The sequence below is a fragment of the Populus nigra genome, chromosome 6 (genome assembly GCF_951802175.1).
Source record: "Populus nigra chromosome 6, ddPopNigr1.1, whole genome shotgun sequence".
NCBI classification, from domain to species: Eukaryota; Viridiplantae; Streptophyta; class Magnoliopsida; order Malpighiales; family Salicaceae; genus Populus; species Populus nigra.
The window spans coordinates 4,842,739-4,858,763 of NC_084857.1; the positions used below are offsets into that span (position 1 = coordinate 4,842,739).

The 16,025-nt window shown below is 33.8% G+C and overlaps 2 protein-coding genes across 3 annotated transcripts; both read left to right on the top strand.

Annotated features, from left to right (window-relative positions):
- Positions 1-3,702: 3,702 nt before the first annotated feature.
- Positions 3,703-7,554, top strand: LOC133695872 (acyltransferase GLAUCE). 2 transcript variants are annotated; one of them, XM_062117837.1, is made up of 2 exons: positions 3,703-4,223; positions 6,393-7,554. In XM_062117837.1, exons 1-2 carry the CDS (start codon positions 3,762-3,764, stop codon positions 7,275-7,277), a joined length of 1,347 nt encoding a protein of 448 aa, XP_061973821.1. In that variant the 5' UTR covers positions 3,703-3,761; the 3' UTR covers positions 7,278-7,554. The 2 variants fall into 2 exon arrangements, with proteins under 2 accessions (XP_061973821.1, XP_061973823.1); XM_062117839.1 differs by lacking the exon at positions 3,703-4,223 and adding an exon at positions 5,897-6,181.
- A 3,148-nt stretch (positions 7,555-10,702) lies between these two features.
- Positions 10,703-14,188, top strand: LOC133695756 (protein VERNALIZATION 3-like). Its single transcript, XM_062117698.1, has 4 exons — positions 10,703-10,915; positions 11,024-11,061; positions 13,037-13,077; positions 13,965-14,188. The coding sequence occupies exons 1-4, from the start codon at positions 10,703-10,705 to the stop codon at positions 14,186-14,188; spliced, it is 516 nt and encodes a 171-aa protein (XP_061973682.1).
- The last annotated feature ends 1,837 nt before the right edge of the window (positions 14,189-16,025 follow it).

The following is a 16,025-nucleotide window of genomic DNA, read 5'->3' on the forward strand; positions in this document are numbered from 1 at the left end:
TGTAGAGTCCAAGCAATGCTCCCTCTTCCCAGTCCCTCTCTGTCCACCTACGGCTAATTAATGTGCGAGCCCCACCGCGAGGAATTCTGAACATGCTGCCGGGCGACTACCGTCGCAGCTCTACCTGTTTTTGATCTTCGAGAAAAAGTGACCTAGGAGAATGGAATTATGACAGTTATGATCAGATGAACCCTTGTCAGCACTCGTGAAAGGTTGTACTTTTAGTGCTTACATGGGTTGTACTTTCGTTTTTTGTTTTTTTAAAAAGTAATTTTTTATTTTTAAATTAATATTTTTTTTAGTATTTTTAAATTATTTTTTATGTTGGTGTGAGAAATAATTTTTTAAAAATAAAAAATATTATATTAAAATGATTTTAAATAAAAAATATTTTTACAAAGAATTACTTTTACCGTTGTAACCACTAAATCTGAACGAGTGGCTAGTTGAGAAGAGCGAGAGATCAGGAAGATTTGGGCCATTACTTTTTCACGCATAAATTTAATAGGAAAGGGAGAGTTAGGCCGTCTTAAGACTTAATTATTTATGGAGTGTATGATTAGGATTTTGCAAGGACAGCGATAAACGAGGTGTCGGGGAAAAAAGAATCAGATGCGTGCGCCAACTGAAATTTAGATTTCAGAACTAAACACGGACGAAACTGAAATTCTAGAATTCAAAAGCCTATATATCGTTCACCCAAGTAACGTTATGGGTAGAATTATTTTCCTTTTTAATATATATAAATTGCTAACTTTTTTTCTGGTAAAAAAAACGTTAAATATCGATTGAATATAACCCGGTTGATTTGATATATTTAAAAACAACCCAAAAAATCAGTAAAAAAATTATTTAATTAAAAAAATTTAAAATGATTATTTTAAAAAAATTATTGAGACAACAACATAATAGATCAACTCGACACTTGTGTCAGCTTGGGTTAACCTGTTAAATTTACGACTTGAATAATAAGACCATGATAAACCCATTTAAAACATATTAAAACAAATTATAAAACTTAATTTTCAATCAATCCGGGATTGAAAAATAAAGATAAAAAAATTAAAAAAAACTCGGGTTAATCCAAGTTAACCAGTTAAATTTATAACCCGGGTCAAGATACCTTAATAACACCATAAAAAAATAAATTAAAATAAATTATAAATCTCAATTCTTAATCAATATAGTGTTGAAAAATAAAATAAAAAAAATAAAATAAAAAAACAATTTCAGTTAACTGTCAAATTCATGGTTCAAATAATAAAACTGAGATAATCTCATAAAAATCAAATAAAAAAATAATCTACATCGACCTGGATTACATCATCAAACCTATAATTCAGAATATTAAATTAAAATAATTTTATACAAAACAAATTCAAAAAAAAAAACACATCCCATAAAATATTGTGAAAGCAGCACATGTTCATGGTTTGCTGCTGGCAACGACCACTAGCTCATATAGTGTAGGGTAGATATTTTGTAATGCAAGATATTTTTTAAAAATAATATATAAAGTATTTTTTATATATATTTCTTTATATCAACTCGTCTAAGTAATAAAAAACACTAAAAAACTCATTTTAATATATTTTTTAAAAATATATATTTTTAAAACGCATCCAAATAAGTTAAAAATACAATACTAATTAGTCACAAAGACCTCATTTGTTTTTACGATTAAAGTGTTTTTGCAAAAAACAAATTGTTTTTTCTTCAAATTAAATTATTTTAGTGCTTTAAATTATTTTAATATGCTGATTTTAAAAATAAATTTTTAAAAATAAAAAATTTTAAAATAAAAATTATTTTTACAAAGATAAATATAATAATTTGTTTACCAAGAAAATCAGATCAGGTTCCTGGACAATAGGTTACCTGATCGATCGTATAGAACTTAATATTAAAAATATTGTATTTTTGTTTTACCTTTTCTTATTTTTGCTTATTTTCCTGCTCTCAAATCTTAATATATCAACAGCAAAAAACACTTAAACACCTAAAAGAAATCTTAAAAATTTTAAGAAAATAAGTTATTTAATATTTACGAGTAGCATTAACACTTTTAATCGTAACATCTAGAAATCTCAAGCTATAGAAACAGAGTAGAATAAGATATTGTTTAAAAGTGCAACAGCTTCCTTTTTAAATGCTTTTTGCAAATTTAAACCTGAAATTTGAATATAATCTATAATTATTAAAAAAAAACGCAGAAAGTGGAATATTTGGGATTTGTTAAAATGCTTTTTATTGCAGCGAAGATTGTCTTTAGCCTCTGTTTTTTTTTCACCCCAAAACATACATCAAGAAAAAAAGCCAGTGCTAATTGATGAGTTTCATCGCTGTCTGCTGCCATTGTATCTGCAAACCTTCTCGATCAACTGTTGCTTAAAACTCCACAAGCTAGCTTAAGCTGCCTAACAAGAAAACAACCCGTGAATTCAATCCCCACCCCCACCAAAAAAAGAAAAAGAAAAAGAAAAAATGGTCCTATTTGAACCCAAATTTCACTTGTCCAACTGTTGATTAATTTGGTTAACTGGATCTGTCACCTAATTAACCCAATATAATTTGATCGGAGGTTTGTTCTCCCATTTTCACATTTGATTTTCTGAATCATTGTTTATTTTTGTGTTTGAAACTATGTTTTGATATGATTTAAAAGTATATTTAGTTTAAAAAACATTAAATAAATATTTCTTATTTTTTTTATGTTTTTAATATACTATTATAAAAAAAATATTTACAACTCCAGGATACATTGAAATAATATTTTTTGTTTTTTATTTTATAGTAAAAATTGTTTTAAAAATATATAAAAATTGAACTTTTAAATGAAAATATATCAAAATAATATATTTTTTAATTTTTTTATATCAATACATCAAAATAATCTAAAAATATATAAAAATTAATTTAAAAAAAATGTTTTAAAAACACATGCCAAGCAATAACTTATTTCCTTGCTTCGTAACTGAGCTAGGAAACTCAACTGTCCACTCTCAAAAGAAACTCATTTACACCGACAATATTAAGTGACTAATTTATAATTATACGACTTTAGACTTTCCTGGTCCCCTTTATCGTGTGGTTGGAGTTCTGGCGTGATTTTCCCCCTCCGTTCTGGTTTTTTTTTTGACAGATTGCGTTATATTAACCTAATTGTACTGTTTTATAATATATTTTATGTTTTTTTCTTCAGCATAACATGGATGTTCGGGCCAGCTTGCATGTACCTCGATTAATTTTACGGACTCTAAAAATAACATATAAACCTCCAGTAACCATCATATAAGTAACTATAAACCTTAAACTGGAGATCATAAAAAAAACAAACCTTTTAATTCTAAACTCTTACTACTGAACACACTACTATTGACCAATAGTTTATATTTCCAGATACTTGTTCAGCAATCCAATGCAGACCCACATTTATCTCTTAAATCTACTTATCAACCACTTCTTGAGTAGCGGCTAGCTACTCGATTTGTTTATCTACAAGCTCACTTACATAGACTGATGTATCATGCATATGCCAAAACCACAAAATCTAAGGGCAACAGCTTTCACGTATATATATTTAATGGCCGGTAATGCCCATTGGTTCACGTGGGATAACAACTGTCGAGCATCGATGAGAAACAAACATCTGTCGCCACTCCTGTATGGAATATATATATATATATATATATATATATATATACACACACACACACACAGCGCACAGACCTTCACAAGAACCAAACCAAGCCAGATTGATCATGGGAATCCAGTGCCAGGAAACCCCTCCTCCCCTTCAAGACCTTAAGGTCACGATCCAAAACTCTTCTTTGGTTTTTCCAAACCAAGAAACAGCTCAGAGGAAATCCATGTTCCTGTCAAACATCGACCAAGTGCTCAATTTCAATGTCGAAACAGTCCATTTTTTTGCATCCCATGAAGACTTTCCTCCTCAAACTGTGGCCGAGAAAATAAAAGATGCGCTTGGGAAGATACTGGTGCCATATGATTTCTTGGCTGGAAGACTGAAGTTGAACGCCAGAACAGGTCGTTTGGAGGTTGATTGTAATGGGGCTGGGGCTGGCTTCGTGGTGGCCTCTAGTGAGTGTACATTGGATGAGATCGGGGACTTGGTTTATCCTAACGCTGCTTTTGCTAAGCTAGTTGCTAACAGTTCGGATCATAGCTTGGAAAAAGATGGTAAACTACTGTGCATTATCCAGGTAAGGGTGTAAAGTGATTATAAACTAGCTGATACTATTAATTTAGCTGCTTCTTTCAATTAGTCTCTCCTGCTAATGTGATCGATCGCCTAATTAAAATTCAAATTGCTGTCCAATTTCATAGAGAATTGAGAGACCCTAACTCGGACGTCCCGTGCACCGCTTCTCTTGGAGTACTGTAGCTAGTACCTCCTGCGAACCTAAATAATCAATGCCCCGCCGCTTTTTGGTTTGGAATTAATAAGTTTTTTTTTTTAAGGTTGTTTATGTGATTCAAAAATATTTTTAAAAAAGACTAATTTTTTTGTTTTAAATTAAAAAATTTAGTATTTTTAAATTATTGTGATTTAAAAATATTATTTTAATACAAAAATACTTTTAAAAAAATATCCCTTACAACATTCCAAAAAATAAACTAACCATTTATAATAAAATGTCCGTGGCATCCAGAATGCTATTGTAAGTGCTCTAAAATGAATATATTTATTTTTATATAGAAACATAACTGTTATATTTATAAAATTTGAATTTAAATTAAAAAAAATAATTTATAAGAAAAAAAATAGAAACAACCTAACTCTTCATGCTACATTTGTTTTGAATAAAATATTTTACAAATAAAAAATATTATAAAATATTTTGCAATAACAATGGTGGGATAGAATGCAGTATTGAGATGACAATGATAATAAAAAAAATAAAAGTGATGGTGATAAAAAAAAATGATGGTGAAGTAGTTATGATAATAAAAAAAATAAAAGTGATGATGATGATAGAAGGAGTGGTTATAATAATGGTAAAATAAAAGATAATAAAGAAAAAGAAATGATAATAATGATGGAAGAGGTGGTAGTTAAAATAGCTTAATAACATAGCGAATGAATTAGTATTTATAAAATATTTTATATAATTTAACGAGTTGAAAATATTTTTCAACAAATAATTAAGTTTTATAAACTATTTTTTACTGATCAATTTTTTAAAGAAAATAAATATGGAAATTTTTTTCTAGAAAACGTTTTTTGAAAATAAACACAAAAAAAATCTATAAAACATTTTTTTATAAAAATATTTTACACAAAAAAGTTTAAATTCACAATTAATTATAAGATTTTGAACATGACCGATCATGTTCCCTCATAAACACAAAAAAAATCCAAATCCATGAATATCATACATGTTTGAGCATTATTTTGGCAATTTGATTAGCAATAACTGATCTAACTTCATTTTAAATAGAAAATTTGGTTTGACCAAATTCATAAATTTTAAGGGATCACGTGCAATTTTTAATGAGAAGAAAATTGGAGAGAAGCAAGGAGATGTGGTTCGCTTTTTTTTTTTTTGAGACTTCAAAGAAAAAATAAATAAAAAAGCATGCAAACCTTGTTTTTTATTGTGGTTTTGTGAAAAAAAAGAAGTTATCACACTCATTATAACATATTTTCAAATACTTTTTTGATTATGTATTAAAAAACAATTTTAATTAAAAAGCTTAAAGGAAGCTTCTTAAATGATTTTATATTATTTTTTAATCTATATTTTCAATTGAGTTTTCTAAATTCAAAATTCATGATATAGACCTGTACTATTTTTGAAATCATATTCTAATTTTTTTAAAATAAAAAATTTAAATTCGAGATCATTTAATTATTCTAGTTTTAATATTAGAGTTAGCCATCACCTGCGCATCGAGATTTTGTTGCCATTAACATACTAGCATATTCTTTGTTATTATTATTATTATTATTATTATTTTTAATATATTGGAAGACTCCATGGATCATGGGTTGCACGAGGACAGCCCTCTCCCTTTTCATGAATCTCACCCTACGAACCCGAAACCACCAAACGGAGATCCTGACTCTTTTGACTTTCACATGCATTGGTTCGATAGGATCAGGCATATTAGGGTCTGGGTAACCTTTCGGCCTCCACGATTCTATCAAATACCGAAGGTATTTTTTCTCTCGAGAATTGGAGAACTTGAAACACATTTATAAATGAATTTGAGTGTGAAAATTATATGATCTCTAAATATATATGTTTTGATTCAATTTCCAGTCGATTCTTTAATGAATATTTAAATTGAGAATAAAATCCATTATACGAATGAATCTCCTAAAATGCTTATAAGAGGTTGATTTATGTAATCTCCTTCTTTTACAGGTAACATCATTTAAGTGTGGTGGTTTTGCAATGGGCATATCAACCAGCCATGCAACATTTGATGGGATAAGCTTCAAGATCTTCTTACAAAACTTGGCTGCCCTAGCTGGTGGCAAACCCCTGGCGGTCACTCCCTGCAACGACCGCGAACTCCTAGCAGCTCGATCTCCACCACGTGTCACCTTCCCTCACCCTGAATTGGTCAAACTTCAGACTCACATGGGGCAAGAATTGAATGCTCCAGTCTTTGATGCCGCCCAAGAAGCCCTAGACTTCAAGATTTTCCGGCTAACTTCCGGCAACTTCTCCGACATGAAAGAGAAGGCCAAGACAAGTCCAAGCGCCCGCGTTTCTGGGTTTAATGTGGTGACTGCTCATATTTGGAGATGCAAGGCACTGTCACAATCGGAAGCCCAGGATCCCGATAGAGTGTCAACAATTCTCTATGCTGTCAACATTAGGCCAAGATTGACCCCTCCTTTACCAGAATCATATGCTGGAAATGCTGTGTTAACTGCTTACGCAAATGCTACGTGCAAGGAGCTGCGAGAGGGGCCAATCTCTAAATTGGTGGAGAGAGTGGCAGAGGGTTCAAAGAGAATGACTGACGAGTATGCGCGGTCTGCTATAGATTGGGGTGAGATTCACAAAGGATTTCCACATGGAGATTTCTTGATATCATCTTGGTGGAAATTAGGATTTGATGAAGTGGACTATCCATGGGGGTGCCCCAGGTACAGTTGTCCTGTGGTGTACCACAGAAAGGATATTATCTTGCTTTTCCCGGATATCGATGACAAGAATAGCGTCAATGTTCTGGTTGCCCTGCCCAGCAAGGAAATGGAAAAGTTCGAAAGCCTCTTCCACAAATTCTTATCGGCTTGAATTTTCCGCATGAAAGTTGAATTTCATATTTTAATAAGTTGAATAATATAATGATCAATACCTATAGTTTGCTTGCTGCTAGAATATTGTGCCATCATGGATAAAGGAAGAAGAAGGAAGAATTACGTCCGACGACGACGGGCAGTCAATCACTAATACACACGCACGCACCGGGTTTTTTTTTTCTTTTCTTTTTTAATTTAAGCGTGTTGTTATGTGTTTTTTTTTATCCCTTTCTGAATGTAAAGTGAATATTATCCAAAGAAATGTTTCGCCAGCTGCATGCGTGAAATATTTACTGATTGTGGAGAAAAATGATTTGTAAAATTAGAAAAATAATCGGAATGGAATTATAAGAACAGTAAAGGAACCATTTGGTAGTGGTAATTGTTAAAGTAATTGATATCACATATAAAAGGAGGTTAGAGAATTCTCAACAATTTGTATATTATGAATGCATAATCTTAACCTAATACAAATGACGTATATATAGGTTAAATTGAAAATATTATTCTACTCTTAATAAATAAGACTACATAAATATTATTTAACATCTCCCCTCAAACTCATGATGCGGCAGCTATAAGCATCGAGAATTTGCTAACCAGAAAACAAAAACGAGAGATGGAATGCGCCTTGGTAAAGAAATTTGCAATCTGCAAGGAAGAAGGAACCAAAGGCAAAGTAATGGTGTCATACTTAAGATGATGACAAGTAAGATGACAATCAATTTAAATGTGCTTAGTTCGCTCATGAAAAACCAAGTTGTGAGCAATCTGAATAGAACTCTGGTTGTCACAATACATATGAGTAGGATAAGAAAAAAAAAACTTTCATATCAGCAAGTAACCAACGTAACCAAATAATCTCTTTGGTAGTAGATGTCATGACAGAATTGCAGAGACAGAACATAAATATCAAATTGCAGAAGCTGAAGGAAAGTTGAAATACCAGATTTTACAGAAGCGAAAGACAAAATATCACTCAAAAAAACATTGCAGAAACTGAATGCAAATACCAAATTGCAGAAACTAAAGAGAAGATGAAATACCAAAACAATTGCAGAGACAGAATAGAAATACCAAATTGTAGAAGCTGAAGGAATGTCGAAATATTAGATTTTGCAGAAGCGGAAGATAAAATATCACTTCAAAAAACATTGCAGAAACTGAATGCAAATACCAAATTGCAAAAACTGAAGAGAAGACGAAATACCAAAACAATTGCAGAAACAGAACAGAAATACCAAATTGCAGAAGCTGAACAAATGTCAAAATACCAGATTTTGCAGAAGCGGAAGACAAAATATCACTCCAAAAAACATTGTAGAAACTGAAGAGAAGATGAAATACCAAAACAACAGAGACAGAACAGAAATACCAAATTATAGAAGCTGGAGAATCCAAAATAAAGGTTCAAATATTAATTCTTCAGCCGCAAACACAAAACTTGATCTTCATCCTCCATCTTTTTATAGGTCAAACAACCCATGTCTGATGTTTTGAAAAATGGATATGAAGTTAAGCTTTAAAAGAATGCATTGAGTGTGCTGGAATATCTTACAGGGAATGAAGTGGATGATGATAACGATTTTCATACCAGCAGTGGTTCTGACATTGGTAAACATGATTTCTACATAGGCAGTGAGTTACATAAAATTAGCAAGACAAGGGTTCGATCAACCAAGCTCTGATACTGTGTTAAAGTAATTTAGATCAAACATAAAAGAAGACTAGAGAATTCTCAATAATATGTATATTATAAATACATAATCTTAACCTAATACAAATAACGTATATATAAATTAAACTGAAAATATTATTTTTTTTTAATAAATAAAATTATATAAATATTATTTAACAATAATCATGATCTGCATGTACTAGGCAGGGGTTGAAGATATTTCCTATCGCATTAGACAGGGCTATGAGATTGGAGTGACAACATAGGAGTACTGGAAGATACCTTTCCCACACCTGAGTTTGCTTGGTATGCATCAACTCAGTAATGTAATGATGCATTCACATATGGATTGAATACAACCAGTGCAGAGACAGCGATATTTAAGAGAATTGGGTGTTATGATTTGATTGATTTAATGAGTCCATGTTCTTTTCAGGATCAGCCTTGAATTGAGAGAGGTGTATTCTTTCCGTCTATAAATGATGGTTCATGTTAGATGCAGGAGTAATTTCTAGGTAATTCGCTCTTGAAGATGTCCTGCTACGATGAGCCTTGAGAAAAAAGAAAAAGAAAAAAGAGTGTATGAATGGGAAGTGGCAAGGGGCCTCTTTCATCCACAGCCCACTGTAAAGCGACCCACATACTTAAATATTAGGACCTGCCATCTTGTGTAATTGGGCTATCCACGAAACGCCCAAAGATTCTCACGACAACTCCGTCAGCAGGTGGTATGCTCCTTAAAACCCTGGATCGGAGCACAGGGGTAGTGTTTCATTATTGTTTTTGGAATACAATGACGGATCAGACAATAGAGATATAGAAGATCAGACAGCAAAAGACATGGAAATAAAATTATATTTGATAGTCATCCATAAGATAAGATAGGATGACTATCTCTATATTTTGTTTAGTTGTGATGAAAAAATATAATAAAATCTGAAAAAAACAAATTATCTTTAATATGTATTTTTATCAAAGATTTTTTTTTTTTTAAATAATTAGATATTATTATTATTATTATTTCACTTTAGTTTATATTGATATTGATTTTAACAATATTATAATAATCATTGTTATAAAACCAAATCTAACTTTAACGGTTGACTTGGGGTCTGAACTAATCCAAGTTTGAAAAAGAAAGATCGACTCGATCTTATCCAGTCAAAATCCCAGATTAACTATGAATAAAACACGGATAAAAAACTTTTTATTTTTTGGGAAAAAAATAATTGTCTAAATAAGATTGTTTTCATTATTTTTTTGGGTTCATCTGGGTGACTCTCCTGACCAGTGATCTGAATTTTACATCGAGTCGATTCTTGAGTTGGGTTTCAAAACTATATCAATAACTAATTTTACTTATTTATTAATTTGGGTCAACTCATGCTAATTTTTTTGACCCATGACCCGAATCCTGTCTCAATTAATCATGAGTCAGGCTTTTAAAACTATCATAATATAAATTTTATTATTATGTTGTCTCCGATCAATCAAGATTGACCTTTCTAATATGTGACTCCATCTTATCCCAAGTTGATCCCTAGATTTTGATAGGACGATTCAGCTAGCTCATATATACTGGAGAATTGTTGAGATGAGATTATTTTTTGCTGGAAAAAATAAAAATAAAGCAAGGGATGTGAACGCTGTCTGAACATATATAGAAAAGCAAATTATGTTGCTGATGTATAAGTTCTCTATCCCTATAAATTTGCATACAAGTTGATCAGTGCTGTGCAAGAATGCCTAGGGATAGAGAACCTCTTAGTGTTGGTCGTGTTATAGGGGACGTGTTGGACCCTTCCACAAGATCTATCTCCCTCAGGGTCAATTACAATTCTAGAGAGGTTAACAATGGTTGTGAGCTCAAACCCTCTCACGTTGTCAACCAGCACAGGGTTGATATCGGTGGGGAAGATCTAAGGACCTTCTACACACTGGTAAGTCCCAACCATGTCCTCCTCCTTTACTCTGTAATGTTTTTGTTTTTTAGTCATTCGTCGGGTATAATTTATTCTTGTTGGGTATACGACCAAAGTCCCACATTGGCTAGAAATGGGGAGGATCATGGGCATATAAGGATGGACAAATATCTCCATTGGTATGAGGCCTTTTGGGTATAACCCAAGAGCAAATCCATGAGGGCTTAGGCCCAAAGTGGACAATATCATACCAATGTGGAGATAAGAGGTGTCCATAGTCCTTACAAGTGGTATCAGAGCCAGGCCCCGGAGTTAGCCATGATGGATGAATCCTCGGAATGCCGAACAGAAGGTGGTGGGCCCCCAATCACGATGTAATCCATGGACCAGCTCTATTGGATAGGCGGTGTGTTCCATTCATGGACGTGTCCTGATCCCAACACGGTGAAGAGGAGTTGACCTAGAAAGAGCAAACTCTCAAGTCAGGTAGTGCTCTCCGGATGCTTCATGGACGTGTCTTGACCCCAACACGGTGAAGTAGAGAATGAAGAATCCTGGTTGGTTGAGAGTGGACGGATGAATGATCGGTTTGAGGGGAGGCTCGGTGGTCCTTTGTTCGAGGGGAGGATTGTTGGGTATACGACCAAAGTCCCACATTGGCTAGAAATGGGGAGGATCATGGGTATATAAGGATGGACAAATATCTCCATTGGTATGAGGCCTTTTGGGTATAACCCAAGAGCAAATCCATGAGGGCTTAGGCCCAAAGTGGACAATATCATACCAATGTGAAGATAAGTGGTGTACATAGTCCTTACAATTCTCTAGATTCTTTGAAACCTGATGAGCGGTGAAATTCACTTCTATCTTAGGTTATGGTGGACCTTCTCAACATCCTAGATGTATACATGTCAATTTTAAACTCGAAAGACTTTCGTAAGAGAGCATGTAGAAGTACTTAGTTTCAACTGGGATAGTTATTTGACAGACACCAGATTAAACACTGCATTTAAGGTGAGGTGAGTCCTTGGATGATTGTCTCACGCACAAATCAAACGTGCTAATTATTTAGAAGCAACCTGTTTTTTTAGTGCCGATTTACTCCTATCGTTCTTTAATTAATTAACCTAACCGACCATGGAACTACTTAAGCGCTCTCTAAAAATGACTTCACCTGTACGTCGACGAGTACAATGGCTCAACGCATTGTCTATTATCTGTTATTACAACTCGTAACAGTACTCTCATATAATTATTGGTCTGGACGGGTGACTTACACTCATGGAAGCAAGTACTGAGCTGGGAAAAAGCTATATATATGCCATGCATTGTCCTTCATATATACCCATAAGATTACAAGAAGCCGAAAGCATACTGTAAATTCGAAGACCGTGACCTTTGTACTGCCCCCTGCTTGTGATTTTCTTTCTTGTTTGATTGACAGCCTGTTCCTTTCGTTGTTTTCTTTTTGTTCCATTTCTTCTTCTTTTTTCTTTTCGTTTCATTTTTTGTTTGAGTTGTCGTTTACTGGTGGCTCGGTGAGGGAAGCAAAACTGTGAAAGGGGGTCTTCCTCGGATTGACTAGGATTTTTTTTAGGATGTCGGGTCCTACATGTACGATGATAATGGGTAGCAATATCGAGCAACCTTTTCGGTTCCTCGGAATTTACATATTTTCCTTTTCACTAATTTTTTATTTGAATACGGTCAACAGGCAAATCTTGTTTGCATGCCTTTAACAGAATAACCTTCTAGCCAGGTCACCTTCATGTCAGAGCCTTACAGCGTGCCATCAAATGATCCACTGTGCCATGTGTTAATACAGAATAATTTTTAAATTCTCATGTAAAAATAAAAAATTCTATGAAGACAAAGGTTTCATTTCCTTTCCTAACAATTTTGCCGTTTCGCTTTCACCGGAAATGAACAAATTAACATTATATTAAAAATAATGCTAGGCTGATATGAAAAATATCAAATCAGCCCGTGCTTCCTGCGCGCGTGTATACATATTAATTATTAATTATTACAAATCTAAAACACGCGGGAATTCTGCGCATGTATCCTCTTACAAGTTACTTTAAACGGATTGTTTACATTTTCATTTGAACAAGAGCTGAAATTAAATTACTGTCTTGTGACATGAACTTGCAGGTTGGTGACTGATATTCCAGCAACTACCGGGGCAAACTTTGGTGAGTATACTTACTTTAGTATATTATTAAAAGACTAGAAAATTCCATGAGGACCCTTTCAATCTTTTTTGTGTGGAGGATTGGTGGAGAGGGACACCAACTACAGGGAACATATTCTGATTTTGTTGTAGAGCATCTCGGTTGCTAGGACAACATTATTCTTCAAAACATGATTCCTAATGATCCTATTTCAGTGAATATTTTGCTGGCGAATGGTTGGATCAAAATTTAATTGTGCAGTGGTCCTTTTCCACCGAAGCTCTTTTAGATGGTCTTAGCTATATCTGCAACAGAATTAATTTTTAAAAAAGCGTTATTTCTTAAAAAGCCTAGTTGAAAAATGTCATTGCTATAATATATCTCATAATAATCACGTTTCAGCAGCATGTAGATTAATCTTAGCAGTATTTAGATGGATCTTGCCGGGCCTAATTTAAATTGAATCCATGCTGCATTAATCACCTAATACCATAATAATATTTACAACAGCGCCGCTAACACATCTAGAGTTTGTAGTGGTTATATTCTCACGATAACATGATGTTGGAGGCTACGATGAAACACTAAGAGTTCTTAGGCAAGTAGCTAGCATTGTCTATTTCGTTTCCAGTCACGGTCAATGCGATTTTATAAAAAGCAAGAGAAAGTGTGAATGAGAATTGTGGCGGGCAAAGATAGTGAAAGGGTTACTGTGTACGTACGTAGCCATATTGTATGTGTTCCAGCTAATTACCACGACTTGTTGCGGTTGTCTTCGTTGATTAGGAAAATAAACTCAGTCTGATGTGCGGAGGTTGATCCTAATATACCATTTTACTCTATGCTCTTTTTTTTTTGTTTTGTTTCGTATATATAATGAACTAAGCATGTATTGGTGATTTGCGTAGGGCAAGAGGTTGTGTGCTACGAGAGCCCAAGGCCGACAGCGGGAATTCATCGGTTTGTTTTTGTGTTGTTTCGGCAACTAGGCAGGGAAACAGTGTATGCCCCTGGGTGGCGCCAGAATTTCAACACCAGGGACTTTGCTGAACTTTACAATCTAGGGTCGCCAGTGGCTGCTGTTTATTTCAACTGTCAGAGGGAGACTGGCTCTGGTGGAAGGAGACCATAAGAGAAAGATTCCCTTCAATCCTGATGGTGGAAGGACGGAGGACTAGCCCATCTCTCTCTCTCTCTCTCTCTCTCTCTCTCTCTCTCTCTCTCTCTCTATATATATATATATATATATATATATATATATATAAAGACAAACACACACACACACACACAATATTATCTAGCTTCCGCTATGATCCCTAATGAAAATGTCTAATTACATCAAGATATCAATAAAATGGGGAAACTATGATTATTTCAGGTATCGAGATCGCTACATCTCTCCTCCCTTTTTATACTACGTGTCGCAACTCTGTCCACTCATTTTGGAGTGGATGAGAAATGATAAGAACCCCGTCAAAATAATGGAAATGGAGAATGAATGACAGTAATTAAACCACTTTTATTATCAAAATCTCGGCTTTGTATTTGAGTTTTTCGCGGTGCTGTTTTTTGTAAAACAAAGTTGAGATGGCGGCTTAAAAACCTAGAAAATTTAAATTAAATGAGTAAACATAGATCTAATCACATCATAATATAAAATTAAGTATACTCTCGAATAAGAATCATTAAACATCGGGTGGTCCCGATGAATTAAACTTTTAGATAACGCAAGATTAGCTAATTCGGCATGTTGTTGAATTGGCTTTTATGTAAACATGTTGAATTAAAACTTATCATCATGTAGTCAATAACTCTTTATCTTTGTTGATTACTGTATATAGTCCGCGTCAACTTTCCCTTTATTCCTTGTAATTAATTTCGATAAAATCTTTGATGGACAAACATATTAGAGAATTACATGAATAAACTCGATATTACAATTAAATGATGTTTTTAAGGTAAAGTTTATGTGTGAACACTCAATGTCCTTTCCTTTTGTCTAACTTGTAATGGCACTTTACATCCTTGGAGATTTATCTCTCTAGTCCCTGGTGTTTTAATAGTACATAAATTTACTTTAAAATTATTTTATTATCATCGTAGAAGAATAACCAAAAGCGACACATAATTGACGCTGAAGTATGTGGTGACCTTACTGGATGTTGATGTTGAATCGAGTGGTTTGAAACGAGGCCGGGTTTATCTAGGTCCAATGTCTGTCCACTGCAGTGGACCAAAAAGTTCTCCGGAGCCTTTTGGGTTTCCACTTTCCAGCATGTCTTTTACTTTTTCATCAAAAAGCCACCATGCTATGGGACAAATTTATCGAATTGACACAAGGGCAGATTTGGGTTTCCGGTATGTATTTTACTTTTGAATGGAAAGATTATGGGAAAAATTTATGGGAGAGAGTTATTATTTGAAAATAAAGATCTACTTCTCCTTATCCATGGAGATAATTTTCTAAAAAATAAATATACTGTCTGAATTTGAATTCGGCCGTGACTTTTTAACCCCTTGGACTATCTTAAAACATTCACTCGTTGATTTCCTCGAGGAAGAATCTACAGGAGAGATGGCCTCTCTCTTTTGGGTATCAGATTCTTGACAAGATTGGATATATCGTCGTTGAATGTGGCTGACTTGTGCTCACTCTTGCTAGCAAATTTTACTTTATTCCCAGGTTTTAGCTAACTCCTTGCATCTAAACACCACGTGTTTCATCAACTATCCCCTGTCCTAGTGGCGCCAGCTTCACCTTGTTCTCTATCGACGCCCCTCGACTCGACTCAACTCAACTCATGAACTTAGGAGGACACAAGGTTGATGTAAAGCATACATTTATTTTGGTGGCACGCTTCAGCTAGCTCATATATACTGGAGAATTGTTGAGTTGAGATTATGTTTTGCTGGAAAAAATAAAAATAAAAATAAAAATAAAACAAGGGATGTGGACGCTGTCTGAACAT

Excerpts from the sequence above, each read along its gene's own strand:
- LOC133695872 (XM_062117837.1), top strand. The coding sequence starts at position 3,762 with ATGGGAATCCAGTGCCAGGAAACCCCTCCTCCCCTTCAAGACCTTAAG. Across the intron at positions 4,224-6,392 it reads AACTACTGTGCATTATCCAG|GTAACATCATTTAAGTGTGG; the intron begins GTAAGGGTGTAA and ends CTTCTTTTACAG.
- LOC133695756 (XM_062117698.1), top strand. The coding sequence starts at position 10,703 with ATGCCTAGGGATAGAGAACCTCTTAGTGTTGGTCGTGTTATAGGGGAC. Across the intron at positions 10,916-11,023 it reads CACTGGTAAGTCCCAACCAT|GATCATGGGCATATAAGGAT; the intron begins GTCCTCCTCCTT and ends AGAAATGGGGAG. Across the intron at positions 11,062-13,036 it reads ATGGACAAATATCTCCATTG|GTTGGTGACTGATATTCCAG; the intron begins GTATGAGGCCTT and ends ATGAACTTGCAG.